Genomic DNA, 17,603 nt, shown 5'->3' on the forward strand with positions numbered 1-17,603 from the left:
TTCCTACAACTTTTCCACTTGGGTCTTCATTTGGCTCTCTGGGCCTTGGGTAGTTCTCACTCAAATGTTCTCTTTCTATTCAGGCCTCTCTTTACTTCATGGGCTTCCACAGGTTTCTTAGTGTATGTTCTTCTTGTGCATCCTTTTTTTATTATTATTATTTATTGATTTTGAACAAGGTATACCTTTTCTTTGTTGGATTCTAAATGTACTAAGACTCAGTTACATCCTTATGTTGACATTTCAAGGCAACATTTATTTGATGTGCTTTGTTTCTCTTTGTGTCTTTTGCTCCCTATAAATTTCTCCAAAATCCTAACACATTGTTTCAAATTTGGTTGTTTCTTCTTCTATAAGTTTGCATTTCAAATTATGCTATATCCTAGTTATATAGGAATATTGCTTTCCTTAAAATGTGTATAAAAATTAACAATTATTGATGGTCCTCTCTTATCTAAGTTTTAGGTTTGGCATAAGTGATACCATTTGAAGCCAAATTCATCCATACACACTTCGTAAATGTAGGTCCCTCATCTCCACAGAATGAAACTTGGATTATTGTTCTGGCCCAAAAGCAAAGTATCACCTTGGCAGAACAATGTGTGAACACTTCAGCAGGCATGCTGACATCTTGATTGTTTTCTACCCTTTTGTTTACTATCATTTTATTGAACAGGGTATAGCATAGCTAGCTGGATTCAGTGACATTGTTTCATATTGTCAAAGAAAATCTGCGATTATACGTGAGGTTTCTCAAACAGACATTTTAAATGAATCCAGTGGAGTAATCTTTCAATATTTTTCCCTTGCACCTCAAAATTCAATCACTTACCAATGTTACTACTTTTTCATTTACAACTTTATTTCCACTCCACTATTGCCAGCTGTCCCTACGGCACTGCGCCAGTTCAGGGCATTAGCATCACACCTTGTCTATTACAGTAAATCCTTCCTTGTTCTCCATGCAGCAAAAATCACATTTGTTGTTCCATCCCAAATTGGAAAACCTCCCTGCAATTCTAGGGACACATAGTCACCAGGGTAAAAGAATGCTGGACAAGAATGTGGTAGTAGTTTGTGAATTTCTTTTCTTTCTTTTTAAATATTTCTCTCTTTATAATCTCTTGACATTATCCTAGTTCATGAGAAAGAGAAAATCCAACTTCCTAAGCACCTCCCCCTTTCAATGCTTTGAAGACGCAGCACATGTGCTCTTGGGACAAATGACATTTTTTTAAAAGAAGAAATAGCAAATATGTCAATTGAATGAACAAGAAAGATTTCTAATTTTTAAAAAAATTCTTCACTTTGTTAACAATTTGCATGGTTACTTTCTCTGCGGTTCTGTAGAACCTGTTCAAGAAGAATCTGCCTCCTCCACATTGAAATTGAGAAGGAGATTGGGGCCCAATATACAAAATCAAGTATGTGATTGGATGATTGGAGGCAAATGAGTGATGAATATCAGTTTCACAGAAATGGCAGGAAAGTCACAAGATGAAGCACGACCACTGAGATTTCTATTGTGGAGAGATTAGGCACTGGTCAGAGTTTATGGAAAGAAATCCAGAAAAAAAAAGTAGTCGTCTGTCTTCACAGATTCAGACCAAGAAAGGGCAGAGGAAGCACAGTAATGTCTACTGAAGGCTTCTAGGCCATTGTTCCACCTCATGGGTGGAGCTATGCAGCCAGTCTGGGAAGAATTAGCTCCCTGACACCTGCTGCGGGTAGAATTATCCCTCCTCTTCTAACGCACATGTCATAGAAAAAGCTATTCATTCATTTGTTTATTCCATAATTTATGCTATCTTATGCAAGTCAAGCACTGTGCTAAGCACCAAATATAGAATAGTGAATTTCAACAAATAAGAGAACAAATATTACCATATAATTACACACTCTTTTAAGTTCAAAGCGTCGATTATGATGGTGATGACGATAGCCAACAGTAACTGAGCACTCCCTCCACGTGGGGCCGAGCACTGAGTGCCTCTATGCAGTATCTAAAGAACCTCGGGCAAGGCAGGAGAACACACCCCAGGCTGCTTTGCTCTTGCCGAGACTTCCAGTGGCCACATTGCTGTCTTCACCGCAGAGTTCCTTAGAGAGCCAGAATAACTTGGGGATATGTGTTGGGGGTAGTGGGGGCAGGTGGATACCAAACATTCAGTTTACCTGTCTCTAACAATCTATTGAAGCAGCCACTGGGTAGACACCGCAGCAGCACTTTGATGCTCAGTCCGTCCCACGTGCTGTGTTGGCAGGAAACCAGCTGACCGAGGTACAGAAAACGAAGGAAGTACAGCCTCTAGAAAGGGCCATGGTATAGCTGCTTAGGAGAAGCAGGTTCAGTTACTGCTCCGTCGTGGTGGCTTGTATGACCGTAGGCAAGTCAGTCTTGCTGTCTGTATTTCTTCAGCTAGCAAGTGGGAAAGGTAAACGCTCCCATGTCCTCAAATAGGTCAAATTCAAACAGCTCCTCCCTCTTCCTGGTGGATCTTCCCTGGGATGAGGATTCTCTTTCCTCTTCTCACATCTGTTTTACTTCTTTTCAACCTCAGAGCAAGTTGTCATTTATAGTCAAGCAATTCATTCTCATCACTTCTCAACATCCATTGCATGTAGAGCCTTTTACTCTGGAACCTGCCCAAGAACAGAAAGACCTGGTTTCCACTGCAGATAACCCCAGGACTCCCTCCTTCCCCCACTGTTATTAATCCCAATTGCCGGGCCCCATCTCATACCTGAGCTGCAGGAATCAATAGTTTCTGGATTTTATGATCCCCTTGTAAACACTGGCAAAATCAATGAGATTTCCATACCGGAGGGTGAGGCACATTGAAGTAGATGCTACTGATAATGAGTTCCTTTACAGAAATGCAAGGTAAATACAGGGTGTTCCTGCTGCTTTTATACATAATGAGGCATTTATACAAACAACATCCACATAGCTAGTTGAAGTGCCTGGGGCAAAATAATATTCAACCTTTAAGCTTTATAACTGCATAAACTTAGAACTGATAGGAACGTTTCTGCTCTGGTTTTGAAGTGCCTAATTAAGTGCATTCAAGGAGGTGTTTCTGTTTTGTTTTTTCCTTAACCCCCCTCTCTTTGAAACCCATTTGTGTTCGGTGCCAGAAAACTGATGGTTGTCTTAATGTTTCATTGTTATAGAACATTCCTGTGATTTTGTATTCTTTAATGCAATATCTATGTTTCTGTGAAATAATCTGTGAGAAGATTTCATGCTAAGCATTGCTCTTGTTCTTTTTATTTTTATTCTAAGCATATTAACCAATTCACTTTGGGGAACATGCTCGCAAGCTTGGGTGTATCTCAGTTTATCTAATAAACATGTTCCTGGCACATATTGTGTAAATCGAATTTTAACAAATTGAATCATATATTTAAATACCTGAAGGACACTCATTTAGGAAATGAATCATATTCTGAATTTTAAGGGAATTTTTACACCCTAATTTTATTTTCCGATAATCTGGGTTTTCACTTAGTTTGACTTATTTAGGTGATATTTGTGTCAAATTATTAAATTCATTGAGTTTTACAAAGCAAGCAGTTGGGGGAGAAGATTTGGGGAAGATGGTGGAGCAGGAAGCATCAGGAATTTGGCTCCTGACCTGACAATTGCACTGGCAGAATCTGTCTGAGCATTTTTGAACTCTGGAGTCTATTCTAAGGATGCCAACTTTCAGGGAAAGGCTTAGAAGGTAAATTGTATTTAATTTTGGTTGTTTCAGCTGGTAGCAGGGTAGCAGCTATCCCTCCCCCAGCCCAGTGGCAGGCAGGTATGCACCTATGCCTGGAGCAGCATGCGCACAGCGTATGGGAGCCCCAGTGGGCAAAAGAACACTGTCCTCCAAAAACTGGGGATCTGTGTTCTGATTGTGGTTTGCTGCTCTGATCTCTGAGCTGAAGAAACATGGGGAGCAGCCATTGTGGCATCCCTCCCTCCACTGTTGCAAGCCCCTCCCCCTCTGGCTGAAGAAATTTCCAGGGGATTTACATGGCCAGCACCCTTTTCTTTTTTTCTTTTCCTTTGCTTCCCCTTCATTTTTCTCTTTTTCCCCTTTTGGAAATGAGATATTTAAAATCTAGGACATTTAAAAGCAACCATGTGTACAGAGGCATCTGGAAAGTCACTGTGCATGCCCAAGGAAAGGCACAGGCTTCAAGAAGACCTGAGAAGACCTTAAGTTTACACCTCACACCAATCACCAGCACAGACATGACCTAAAACAGTTGAAAAATAAACAACGACAACAAAAAACCCTGGGGAAAGGGATTGTCTGATTTCCAGAGTTATTATGTTATTAGATCAAATATCCAGTTTTCTAGAAAATCACAAAACATATAAAGAAACAGGACAGTATTGGCCATTCAAAGGAAAAAATAAACCAACAGAACCTATCCTTGAGAAAAACCAGATAGCATACTTGCTATCCAAAGACTTTAAACCGACTGTCTAAAACATGTTCATAGAACTAAAAGAAGATGTGGAGAAAGTCAAGAAAACAATGTATGAACAAAATGGAAATATAAATAAAGAGAAAACCTAAAAAGAAACCAAAAAGGAAGCTCTGGAGCTGAAAATTACAACAATTAAAATGAAAAATTCACTAGAGGGATTCAAAGGCAGATTCGAGAAGGCAGAAATAGCATTAATGAACTTAAAGATAGGACAATACATTATAGAATCTGAGAAGAGAGAGAACAAAGAAAAGCAAGTATAGCCTAACAGACCATAAAGTAGACCAACATGTGCATCGTGGGATTCTAAGAAGGAGAAGAGAGAGAGAAAGGGGCATGGAGGTTATTCAAAGAAATAATGGCTGAGGACTGCCCAAATCTGATGAAAGACATCACTATAAACAGCCAAGAACCACAAAAAATTCTGAATGGAATGAACTGAAAGAAACTCACGTCAAGACAAATTATAATCAGACAAAGAGAGAATTTTGAAAGCAGCAAGAGAGAAATGACTCATCATGTATAAGGAATCCTCCTAAGATTAACAGCTGACTTCTCATCAGAAACTATGTAGGCTGGAAGACATTGGGCTGATATAGTCAACAGGCTGAAAGAAAAAAAAAACTGTCAACCAAGAATCCAAGAGCCAGCAAAACTGTGCTTCAAAAGCAAAGGAGAAATTAAGACATTCCCAGATAAACAAAAGCTGAGGAGGTTTGTTATCATTAGGCCTGCCCTGCCAGAAACACTAAAAAGAGTCCTACAGTGACTTTCAAAAACGAAAGGACACTAGACAGGAACTTGAAGCCATATGTAGAAATAAATACATGGGAAATTATAAAAGTTAGTATTGCTTTAACTGTGGTTTGTAACTCCACATTTTGTTTTCTATATTATTTAAGATATTAATGAATAAAAATACTAGTTTATGTTTTTGGGCATAATGTGTAAGATGTAATTTTGTAACATCAATAACTGAAAGAGGTGAGGATGAAGCTATATAGGAGCATGTCATTGATGTTAAGCTGGTATAAATTCACACTGGAGTTTTGTAACATTAGGATGTTAAATTTAAACCCATGGTAACCACAAATAAAATAGCTGTGGAATATACACAAAAGGAAATGAAAAGAGAATTAAAATATTTCACTGCACAGAAATCAACTAAACACAGAAGTAGACAGTAATGTAGGAAATGAGGGACAAAAAAAGCTATAAGACATATTGAAAACAAATAGCGAAAATGACAGAAATAAGTCCCTTGTTATCAGCAATTACTTTAAATGTAAATGGACTAAACTCTCCAATTAAAAAGATGGAGATTGGCAGAATGGATTTGAAAACATAATCCAATTCTATGCATTCTATGAGAAACTCACTTTAGATCTATTAATACATATTCAAATAGGTTGACAGTGAAAGGAAAGGTGGAAAAAGATATTCAATGCAAATAGTAATGAGAAGAAAGTAGGATGGCTATAAGTAAGCCAGCCACAAAAAGACAAATACTGTATAATTATATAAATTACCTAGACCAGTCAAATTCACAGAGACAGAAAGTAGAATGGTCAGAGGTTGGTGAAAGGGAGAATAAGGAGCTCATGTTTAAGGAGTACAGAGTTTTAGTTTTGCAAAATGAAAGGAGTTCTGGAAATGGATGGTGATGATGGTTGCATAGCAATTGTACTTAGTACCACTGATCTGTATATTTAAAAATGGTTAAGAATGTAAACTTTATGTTATATGCATTTTACCACAACAAAAAAAGTGTTTTAAAAACAAGCAAGCAGTTGAAACCAACTTCTTAATGACCCTCATGGTTGCATCATTACTGACATAGCTAATTAACTATAGCCGAACATAGTTAGAACTTAAGCCAGTTACAGTGTTTTATTGCAGGGGTAAGAAAGTTATAGGGAGGGTAATCCAAGTGGCTGGCTAGATTTTTAAGTTATGTAAAAAACATTTTAGGTATTAATGGTTAGCTACTCGAAGTTTTCAAAGGACTTCATCATAAACCCAGTAATATTAAAGAAATTTCCTTTAAATCATTTATATATATATATATACATGCATATTATTCAGTTTTAGAAAAAAAGGAAATCCTGTCATTTGCAAAGTCACGAGTGAACCTGTAGGACATTATGCTAAGTAAAATAAGCCAGACACAGAAAGAAAAATGTTGCATGATCTGACTTACATGATGAATCTAAAATAGTCAAACTCATAGAAGCAGAGAGTGGAATATTGGTTTCCAGGGGCTGGGTGATAGGAGAAATGGGGAGATGGTGGTCAAATGGTACAGATTACAGTTATAAGATGAATAAATTCTGGAAATCTAATGTACAGCATGGTGACTACAGATAATAATGCTGTGTTGCATATTTGAAATTTGCTAAGAGAGTAAATCTCAAGTGTTCTCACCACACACACAAAAAAATGATAATGATGTGAGGTGGTGGGTATGTTAATTAGTTGATTATGGTAATCATTACATTGTGTCTCTTAAGTATATACAAATTATATTTGTCAATTTTAGCTCAATGAAGCAGGAAATAAAAAGTAAACTTCTTTAAAAAGTAGTCTGTGATTTCCCAGTGACATGGACATTTTAGGATTATAATCAAACTTTGAAATAATAACTCAACCAAATTCCTTATGTATAAATAGAAACCTTGTAGCTCATAAAATCAATACTTAGTGAATACCCACCTGTGCAGGATTCCAGAGACACATAAATAAAGGAGATGTAGGCTGTGACTTCATTCTATGGGGTGGGTTCTATGACGTGGGACCAAGTGGAGGGTATGAATCCCTTCACCTGGGGCATCGGGGGACTAGCCTAGACCTTGGAAAAATACTTTCATTGGTATTAAAATTGTGCGGAGGTAAAGCTTTAGATGCTGTGTTAAGTGGTAAATGTTCCTTAGTTAATCAGAAAAGCATCTTAAGAGTGACGAATTCTGAACTGATTTTTACTGCACTGGATACAGACGAAATGAATGAGAGGAATTAGCCTACAGTTCCCTCTGCGCCCCTAACCTGAAGGATAGTTTGTGTGAAAGATTATATAAGAGGGAGAAAACAACAGGGCAGGGGTTGAAGGAAGCAAACTGATTTGACTTACTTGAGTTGAAAATAAATACAAGCAGGATGAGGGTGCAACTTCATAGTGAAGTCATCACAGAGCTGCTATAAACTTACTGCAAATTCGCCCAAGTCCGGATAGCAGGCCAGGCCCCTTCCACCCACTCTACATTCCATGCTCCCCTTGAGCCCACACTCTGGGGAAACATGAGATAAAAAATAAAAATCCTGTGTTCCTCTGTCAGTTTTAGCTGTTCATCCACCGCTGAGAAAGTTAATAATTACATCATGGTCCCTCAGTGTCTCCACACCCTAAAGCAAGCAAACTGCTTTGGCTGCTGCAAAACCCAACCACAATCTATTCCAATGTTGGAAGAAAAACAATCTGTGCCTGTGGACACTGGGGGTCTTCCTTAAGGGCTGACTCTGGGACCTTAATCGCCGCTCATGCTCCCATCCTGAGATACAGGCATGCTTCTATAGGACGGGGAAACTCCGTGACGGGTTTGACGTGTCTGGGTGGAAGTGTGTATATTGTATGTTGGAGTGACGAGACATCAGGCCAGACAACTCCAGGTGTGTCCGGCACTTCTGGTTGCAACTCCTCAGATCTATTAAAACAGAGGCCAGGAACAGTGGCTTGGGTACAAAGGAAATAAAAATGTTAGTTGTGGCTTAATGAAGGTCTGTTGAAAGAAAGCAATGAGAGTAGACGTTTGCTCATGGCACTATTCTATGTCTATGATTTAGGTCAGAGGCTCAAGGTTTGCACAGAGATAGTGGAGAGGAGGAGAACGTTTGAGAGGTGGCACTTGGAAAATCAACGAGGCTGAAGAGTTCATTACGTATGGGCGTGCAGAGAAGATGATAATTCAAAAATAACTGAAAACCCTGGGTGTTAGGATAGTGATGCGATTTTCAGAAACAGAGAGCTATGGCGAAGCGGGTGGTGAGTTCAGTCCTGGACAGGGTGAGCTGCAGGCACTGCAGGGGCAGCCCCAGTGAGCATGCGCAGAAGGAAGTTGGGAGGGCAGGCGCTCCATGCCGGCCACCTGACCGGCATCATCTCAACGCCCTGTCACCCAGTGGGGAGAGCTTCCCCCAGGAGCTGGGTGAGAATGTCAAGGTAGAGCATGGAAAGGAGGGAAGAGGAAGGTCAGAACTCTGGAAAAGGAGGATGAATTGAGGGAACACTCATCCAGCACTGTCTATAATTACCTTTAGGGTCTCTGCCAAACCATCACAATCTAACTCCCAGTCACACCTGTGACCAGTGCCAGGGATGAGTGTGGGAGTTAGTGACGGCACCTGGGCTGTGGCTTCAGCTCACTGCTCAGGGGCAGAGGCCACCTAGAGACTGGTGCAACCCGACTCCAGCCTGGGGGAAAATCTGGAAGGACGGTTTCCTACCCCAACTCGGAGGAGGCTGGCGGTGAAGGCTCCCAAGAAATCAGAAAGGAGTGGAAGTTGTGAGATTGCAAAAGAAAGTTTCTAGTGAAAAAGGGAGGCAAGGTCACTACACGGAGTCATAAATCAGATAATCAGACTTTGAAATCACTGGGTAGAGGAAAACAAGATCATGGACACGACATGTATGATCTTACGAGAGTTAAGAGCACTCAGCCCTTGAGAGTGATGAAGTCTGGCTTAAGCATCCCGTCTTAACTGGGACATCGAAAACCTCGCGACTGCTCCTGACTCTGTCAGTAATTCATTATGTGGCATTATATATAGCCTCGGTGCATTAGGGAAAAACAGAGGTGAAAACAGTAATTATTTACTCAGAGGGCGCTGCTGCCAAAGTATTTATACACCGTACAATGGAGAGGAAAATAATACTTGCCACCTACCTACCCATTAGGGGTGACGTCTGGAGAGCGGTTTTAGGTTCTTGGATGAAAGGGTACATGAATAGCAGTGTCTCATCTGCTTTGGATCTGTTTTATCTTTACATAAATCCGCTTCCCAAGCGGCAGTGGCAATGGTGCGGTTTGTCCTCTGAGTTGCTGACTCCAGTTTCCTATCCCAGGGCACGTGGAAGAGAAGGTTTGAGAGACGTGAGGACCCGCTCTCCACGGTGTGGTGATAGAACATTACTAATTTGTGTGAATGATTACTCTTTAAACAAACAAAAAATATTTTTAAAAACAAAGTTACTGCATGGCCAACTATATTTTATTCATAGAACCTCATTTCTGAGTCCTTTAAAGAAACATTGTTATTCATCTTAGACTGAGTCTAACTCACCTATTTCATTCGCTGACTTAGTAAAGAACTAGTTTTAAAAATTCAGAGGGTGTCACATTTATTTTCTATACATCTTGTCACTTACTATGTTTGTTTGTAAACAAATATGTTCCATTTTTTAGGAGACATCTGGTTTCAACTTGTTTGACTTAATAAGATAACAGAAGTTCCGTGTTAAATCTGCCTTCAAGGGTCACATTCGCTTAGTGATTTAATGCTTCGAAGGGCATTTCATCCAAGGGCAGAGCCCGAGTCTCCGTTCCCTGTCACCTCTCCTTTCCTTTCAAACACATGAGACGGAGACCCTGGCAAAGAGGCTCAGGAAAACTCTAAGAACAGATAAAGCTTTAGGATATTTTCAACGACCTACTCCTATTCTTTCCTTCCCTTGGAAAGGTTCAAGCAGTCCAGTTTATTCTCTAGGTTTTCCTCAAAGACAGCTCAGCCAGGCTCAGGACAGCCTGTAAGAGAATGAAACTCCGGGAAAGTGTCCTCCCCTTGGAACTGTGGGGCCAGCTTAACCAAGGCCCTACAGGGGCTCATTCAGGCGTGGGCAGGAAAATACATCTCCACAGCGGGACTGCAATGACCCCCCTGCACGCAGACCCCAGGGCTGTCCAACGCTCAGTATTGTCATTCGACTGGTAGGGCTGCAGAGGGGACGACTGCAGACGCCAGCTCTGCAGCCAGACTCCTGGGTTCGAATGCCGGCTGCAGCTCTTAACAGCCCTGAGATGTGTGAACAAGTTGCTTAATATGCTTGCACCTCCATTTTCTGTGAACGTAGGATATTAGTAGTACTTACCTCAGAGGTTTGTCTTAAGGATGGAGTTAATTTTAGCAAAGCATTCAGGACATGGCCTGGCACCTGCTGCGTGCTACGTAAATAGTAAAGAAATCGGCTTTTCCTGGCACAGTGTTCAAGTGACTGGGGCCCAGCTGCTCTAGCTGGACCGTGTTTGTTGAGGGGAGAGAGGCCCCAGTAGGAACTGTTGAGAGCACGAGTCAGCTCAGCTGCACCCATCTTGGAGTAATGAAGACCTAAAATGTTACATATTTTGTAGACTGTAAGTCTGAACAGATACAGAAAGATGACTGTAACCTGTGCTTCTCGTTCGTGAATCTTGTGTAGAGACAAGTTGTTGAAGGTGGTTAGGACAACTCAACAACGTGTAAAAGCCACTTCCTGTGACATCTTTACAGTGACAGGAGGGCAAAGGCAGAAAGAGGGCTGAGAAAACAATCCCCCCCAAAAAGTTTCTCTTTTAATTGTAATTTCAACATTATTTTATGTATTTTTGTTGTTGTTGTTTGTTTGTTTTACAGCTTTAAATGTTGGGATTGTATTTGGGGGCTTGTAGTTCAGATAAAATGTCTGGGTCCATTCATTTTCTACTTCTACATTTGAAAGACCAAATGTTCATCGTTTCTGATGTCAGTTCAGCCTCTGGATTCCTTTCCAAGCAAGACACATTTTGCAGAGCATTAGTTTTCCCAGTCACGGCATGAGAAAAATATACATTCCTTTTTTGAAGTGTGATTTGAAATCGCCTCTCGAATAGGTAGAGTTTTAGGGGCGGAGGCTATGTTTTGTGTGGCTCTGGGATGAATTATGTGAAATAAGATAAGAGGGAAAACCATAGTGGGGACTGACTGCAAATCCAACTATTTCTGGAAAGAAGTTCAGCTGTGTTGCAACTCCCACTGGCCTTCCAGAAGCATCAGCTGTATCATTCCACAAGTCTTAACGAATCTCCCTTTTTTCCACTGCACATCAGCCCTGAAAATAAACCGAGCATGTGCGACGTGGTTGGGATCATATGTTCTTAGCTAATTTATCTTCAGTGTATGAAATGACCACTGTCAGTGGCTCCGTCGGGGTGAGGCATTTTAACTCCCAAAGGATCCTCTTAGACTTAGAGTAGGAGAGCCCTCAGACCTGCCAGCTTCACGTCACAAAGAGGGTCACCGTGGATTAATGGGATACAAGGCAAGTTAACACACTTAGCCAAGAAGGTGGGGCAGAGATACAATCTCTCACTCAGCATTGAAGCACCTACTAAGTGCAAGGCAGAATTCTGCCTCTTCTTCCTCCTCCTCTTCATCCAAGTAGTTCTACTTTTGTTTTTGTTTTTGTTTTTTTAAACATATTATAGTCTTCTGTATAATACTGCTTTTAGGTAAAGATTTTTGCAACTGAAGGGTTCCAAAGACTCAGTCTCCCTGGCATCCGTGGATGGGTTCTGGGAAAGAAGGCACTCGGAGATCCCTCATGGTGTGGACGAATGAGCTATTCAGAGCCTCCGTGCCCAGCTCATTCCTGTGTCAAGGGAACCCTGACGTCCCTCACTAGACCCTTCAGCCAAACGCCAGGAAGCATCTGACTATTAGTCTTCAAGAACGAAAGTGTTGCTTAAAAAATAAAATGGAAACTGTTCTAAAGTCAAGAGTTGTTAGGTATAGTCTTCTGTTTTCTATGTCAAAGTCATAAAATAAAAACACCATCACTACAAATGTAAGAAATGGCTATATGTACCCACACCTAATCCAGTAGATATTTCTGTAGTGAATGAATGCTTGAAATGTGGGTATTGGATCATACATTTAAGCTCATCAAATTTGAGTGTATTCATTAAGAAATAAAAGGAATAATTATTTTGTTGTGAAAATCAAATTTGATAAAGCACTGTGTAAACTACAAAGCATTATACACACGTTATTTTTATCTTTCTTTTCCATTCCGTGGGTAAAGCCGTCATATTGCAATAACCTTATATTTTAGTGCCATAAAGTACTCTCACGCCTTTGCCAAATACTGCAAATCCTTTTACTTACGAATTAGTCTGTATCACTTCTCTTTGATGGCTATCGGTCTATTTCAGGACTCCTGCCATGCACAGAGTGTTGGACTCACTCCCATTCGGCTCAGCTGATGGGTTTGTGGTCTCTCTTGTACCTGCCACTTCCCACTGATCCAGGACTGTTGTGGCCTCTCTGCTCTTAATGCACCTAGTACGTGAATTTCACGTCACTATTCAGTCATAAAATGGACCCTTCAGGAACTCATTTCCCTTAGGAACTCATTTTCCTGTGTGTTTATTTTAGATTTATAGAGCATCTATTTCATCCTCTTTCATGATTTTTTTTTTTCTAATCTGTAAAAGTAGAAGAGTTTTCAGAGGGGAAGTGGGTGCTTTCTTACTGGTCATTTCCACTGATGGTGCTTCTCATACGGGTGGATACCTGCCACAGGCATTCACACTGGTCTCTATTTCCCCTGAGAATAGAACAGTTTCAAGTGTAAAGACATTCAGCATGTTTACATAATACCTTAAGAGAAAAAAATAGACAAATTCACAAGTTCTCCTTTGACTTAATGGCATATTTCTGATTTCTCACATTTCTCCATCTTGACCCTACTCTAAACACACACACATTTTTATTTTATTTTCCATTTTGGCCAGCTTTGCTGAGGTATAATTGTGTTATAGTTTGGTTTGTTTGACACCTCCAAATCTCATGTTGAAATGTGATCCCTAAAGTTGGAGTTAGGACCTAACGAACAGGGCTTGGGTCGTGAGGGCAAGTCCGTCATGAATGGCTTGGTGCTTTTCTCAAGGGAATGAGTGAGTTCTCACTCTTTAGTTCCCGTGAGAGCTGGTTGTTAAAAAGCACCTGGCACCTCCCCACTCTCTCTCTAACTTCCTCTCTCACTGTGTGATCTCTACACTACAGCCCCCGCACCTTCCCCATGAGTGGAAGCAGCCTGGAGCCCTCACCAGTCGCAGATGCTGGTGCCGTGCTTCTTGGATAGCCGGCAGAATGCGAGGCCAAGTAAACTTTTCTTTATAAATCACCCAGCCTCAGGTATTCCTTTATAGCAACACAAACAGACTAAGACAAATTGGTATACAAAAAACCACACATAATTAATATATACGATTTGGTGGGCTTGGAGATAGATATACACTCACGTTATCACATTTAAGTAATAAACATATCCATCATCTCCAAAAGTTTCCTTTAGTGTGCATGAGTGTGGCAAGAACACTTAACATGAGATCTACTCTCTTAACAAAATTTTAAGTATACAGTAACTTGCTGTTAACTGTAGGCACTATGTTGGACAGCAGATCTCTGGAACTTACTCAGCTTGTGTAACTGTAACTTTATATCCACTGAACAGCAACGCCATGGATCTCCCTCTCTCCAAATCCAAGTGTGTGGGGGGATCTAAAAAATCCAACAAAAGTGGTATTTTAAATCAATAAGGAAAGACTAGACTATTCGATAAATGGAATTGAATTAATTGATTCTCTATTTGGAAGAAAATAAAGTCAGGATGTATATTTCCTAGCACTCCCTAAATACTTTTCAAGTTGTTTAAAGATTTAAGTGTAAAAATATTAAATCTATAAAAGTATTGGAAGAAAATATAAGATAATTTGTTAAATAAGTCAGAGTGAGGAAGCTGTCTTTAACCACAAAACAAAATCTAGGAGGTGTAAGGAAAAAATAAGCAGGTCTGATGATATAAACTAAAAATTCATGTACAGTGAAAAACCCAACATAGAGCTGCACAACAAATGGAAAATTGGGACGAAATAATTTTAACACATACAACAGTAAAGGCCTAATGCCCCAGACATATAAAAAGTTCCTAAATAGCAATGAGAAAAAGATAAACTACCCAACAGAAACAGAAACTCAGAAAAGAAGAAACGTGAATAATCAAAAACAATGAAGACACGATTCACCTCTTTAATATTTAAAGTATTTAAAACCACTATAAGATATAACCTTCAGTTTTTATGAAATTCTGAGGAAACAGGCGTTCTTGTTAATGGTTAATGAGAAGCAGATAAGCACAATGTTTTTAAAAGATAATTTAACACTTTATTTTAATATTAAGTGTGCATTCCAGTCAATCTCCAAACTCTACTTCTTGGAAAATAGCCTACAATGTATAACAACACAGATGTTGAAATGGTAAAAATGTCTAATAGTCTAGGTGTTCATTTGTAGAAAAATGGAACACTGTACAGCATTTTTATAAAATATTTCTTGTATGTATCATTTTATATATAAAGGACCAAAGTTTATTATAACATAAAACATGCACACATGTATACACACACGTACAAAATGAAACTTGCAGAACAAAACAAAACTTCTGTTTTTATGATACATGTGTATGTATATATATACACACAAAAACATTTATGTCTGTCTTTAGTAACAGCATAGGAAAAAGATTGGATTATCAGGCACCTAACTGTAAAGAGGATCTTTGGGGGACCGAGGATTGGCAGGATGAGAGATTCTTATTTCACACAAAATATGCTAAATGGTATTTTCATTTACAAGATACCAAAATCCAATGGCATTCCGTTTTGCTAAAGTAGCATGTGCAAAATATGGTCTCATTAACCCCTAAATCAGGCCTAACAGCCTTTGCTGGAATGGCTGACCTTGGGATAGGACACCAGAACCACCATGGAGCACCTGCTGAATACATTTAATGCCTCTAGATGAGTCCTTCCACTTCTGTTCATTTTACAGAACCAATTTCTGTGACAACTTATTTTTACACAGCATTGAAACCAAGATTGCCTTCAGTATTTACAAGGGCTTTTACAAACGGAACAGAGCAAATGCCGTTTAGACAGGTCACAATAATTCTCCTTGTCTTTCTGACACCCAGTGTCGAAGCTTCACCCTCCTTCTACACATACTCAATTAAATTAAAATACGGCATGTACAGTGGTGGCAAAAGAATCTGAAAGGGCCCTGCAGGGGCGAAAATAAAATAACTTCATATAAGCCATTCCTATTAAGAGTGGATATATTTAGATTTTGTTAAAATAAAAACCCAGAATAATTATCAAAGCAAAATGGCACAGACCGAGACAGAGAGGAGGACAAAATGAGAGCAGTGGCAAGTCAACAAGGCCTGTCGTGTTCACAGTGTTTCCTGTTTTTCTCAGCCCTGAGCTGCTGGCCAGGCATCAATGCCAGACAAGGGGAGTCTGTCACTGCACCCTGGCTCTGCTGCTTGCCACGTCCCGGACACTGGCTCAGGTGCCATTCGAGGCAGGGTGGACACAGGTCATTGTGCTCTGTAGCCCCTCCCCACACCCACTCCCTGACTCTTAATCTCCGAGTGGCTGGGAACTTACTACACAGCTCAATTATGAAAGTACAGCATTGAGGAATTTTCAGACTTCAACCATCATAGTACCTTCAATTTTTAAACTAGACTATGTAAACTAATACCAACAGAGTAAATGAAATGGCAAATGCCATTTCTAACATTCAGCAAAAGTGACGTAGTTTCCAGAGCTCTGACTGGCCTCTTTCTCCTGGAGGGTGCAGAAGGCAAAATAGCAACTTTTCTCGAAGACATCATATTTCAGACAAATATTTTTCAATTATGATGCTGTGAAGTTTAAAGAACAGATTGCCCCAGCCTACTACTACTTGAGCCTTTTTATGCCACTTATAAAAAATAACCTGTGCTTTTAATTGGGATTTTTGTCAGTTAATATTTCTGTGGAGAAAGGATGAGTCATAACTTCGTTCTTCTGAGACTTTAAGCCCTGTAAAGGGGGGACTTACTGGTTTTGTCTACTGCTTGCCCAGGGGACCACCTGCACAAAGTGGTCCTCGAGATTTTTTGTTGTTTAGTAAGAATCTTCAGATCACCTTATACCTGTGTATGTCTTTGTTTAGATTAATTTCTACTAGTTTTATTTCCCTTGGCTGTGGAATTAAGTCAGTCATGACATTTAAGTAGCAAAAGGCTTGACCACACATAGAAAAGTGTATATATCCTTTATGTGTATATATATATATATATATATATATATATCTTCAGAGTTTGCAGAAGTGACTTATCATGACAATCTTGTCATTTGGGTTCTGCCACATCACTTGGACACCATGTGCCTGTAACTTCTAAGCACAGATGTATTTCAAAGAGCATACTATGGTCTGATGAAAGCCTGCTGATTAGTTTTAAATTAACAGAAATTGTTGAAATAGTGTATCTTTTGTTTTGGCAGGAAAATGTATTTTAATATGTCTTGCTTGCTTTTATAATCCATCTCATAACATAAAGTTTAGAATACGTGCTATGTATTTTTTAAAATACTTCTTTGTTCTGTGGTTTATTATTTTTCAAAGAGCTTTGAAATTTCCAATTTCCAGAAGATTTTTAAATTTAAAGTGTAATTGTTTTAAAATACCAAAATTGGTGAGATTATCTGGAGAAGATGATTCTCTATACTCACTTAAAATTGGATGAAATTGAGGAAGTGGAGCAAGAGCTGAATTGTCAGGATATTAATCTAGGCTTTCTTTGGAACAAGAATCAGGGCTGAGAAATTGCCCTCGGTTGTAAATGGACAATGAGTTTAAACATCTTCCTAAAGAATTATAATTTAGTTCTAGTCAGGAGTAGCTGAGCAAGAGAAAACTTGATTACTTAAAGGCACTAAGTATGTTAGGAAAAGAAATACAAATACCTCCAGCCAGGGCAGCCACCGCAGCCTGGCAGTTTAAGATCTGGTATTCTGATGGAAACTGATGGGCTCCATTATGGATGTCCATCATGTAGAAAATGAATTTAGGAAGCCTTTGTCATTTCTCTTGTCTGTAGGCTGAGCTTTTTAAAAAATTGAGCTATATTCATGCAAGTTATATAACTTAATTTACTGCTGAAATGGAACATAAAATGGTTAGTGCAGTGATATTCAGCCTCTGAAGCTTTAAAACCCTGA

At 39.6% G+C, this 17,603-nt stretch overlaps 1 protein-coding gene across 2 annotated transcripts in view; it reads left to right on the forward strand.

The window, feature by feature from the left end:
- Positions 1 to 17,603, forward strand: part of PACRG (PARK2 co-regulated) — a 538,852-nt gene that overhangs the window by 347,455 nt on the left and 173,794 nt on the right. Inside the window, exon 5 of one of the 2 annotated variants that reach the window (XM_012646804.1) lies at positions 12,035 to 12,054. The exons of the other annotated variant lie outside the window; for it this stretch is intronic. Coding sequence (XP_012502258.1) covers positions 12,035 to 12,054 — 20 coding nt within the window. The remainder of the gene's footprint in view (positions 1 to 12,034; positions 12,055 to 17,603) is intronic. 2 annotated transcript variants of the gene reach the window in all.

The sequence above is a fragment of the Propithecus coquereli genome, unplaced genomic scaffold (genome assembly GCF_000956105.1).
Source record: "Propithecus coquereli isolate 6110/MARCELLA unplaced genomic scaffold, Pcoq_1.0 Scaffold25, whole genome shotgun sequence".
Classification (NCBI taxonomy): Eukaryota; Metazoa; Chordata; class Mammalia; order Primates; family Indriidae; genus Propithecus; species Propithecus coquereli.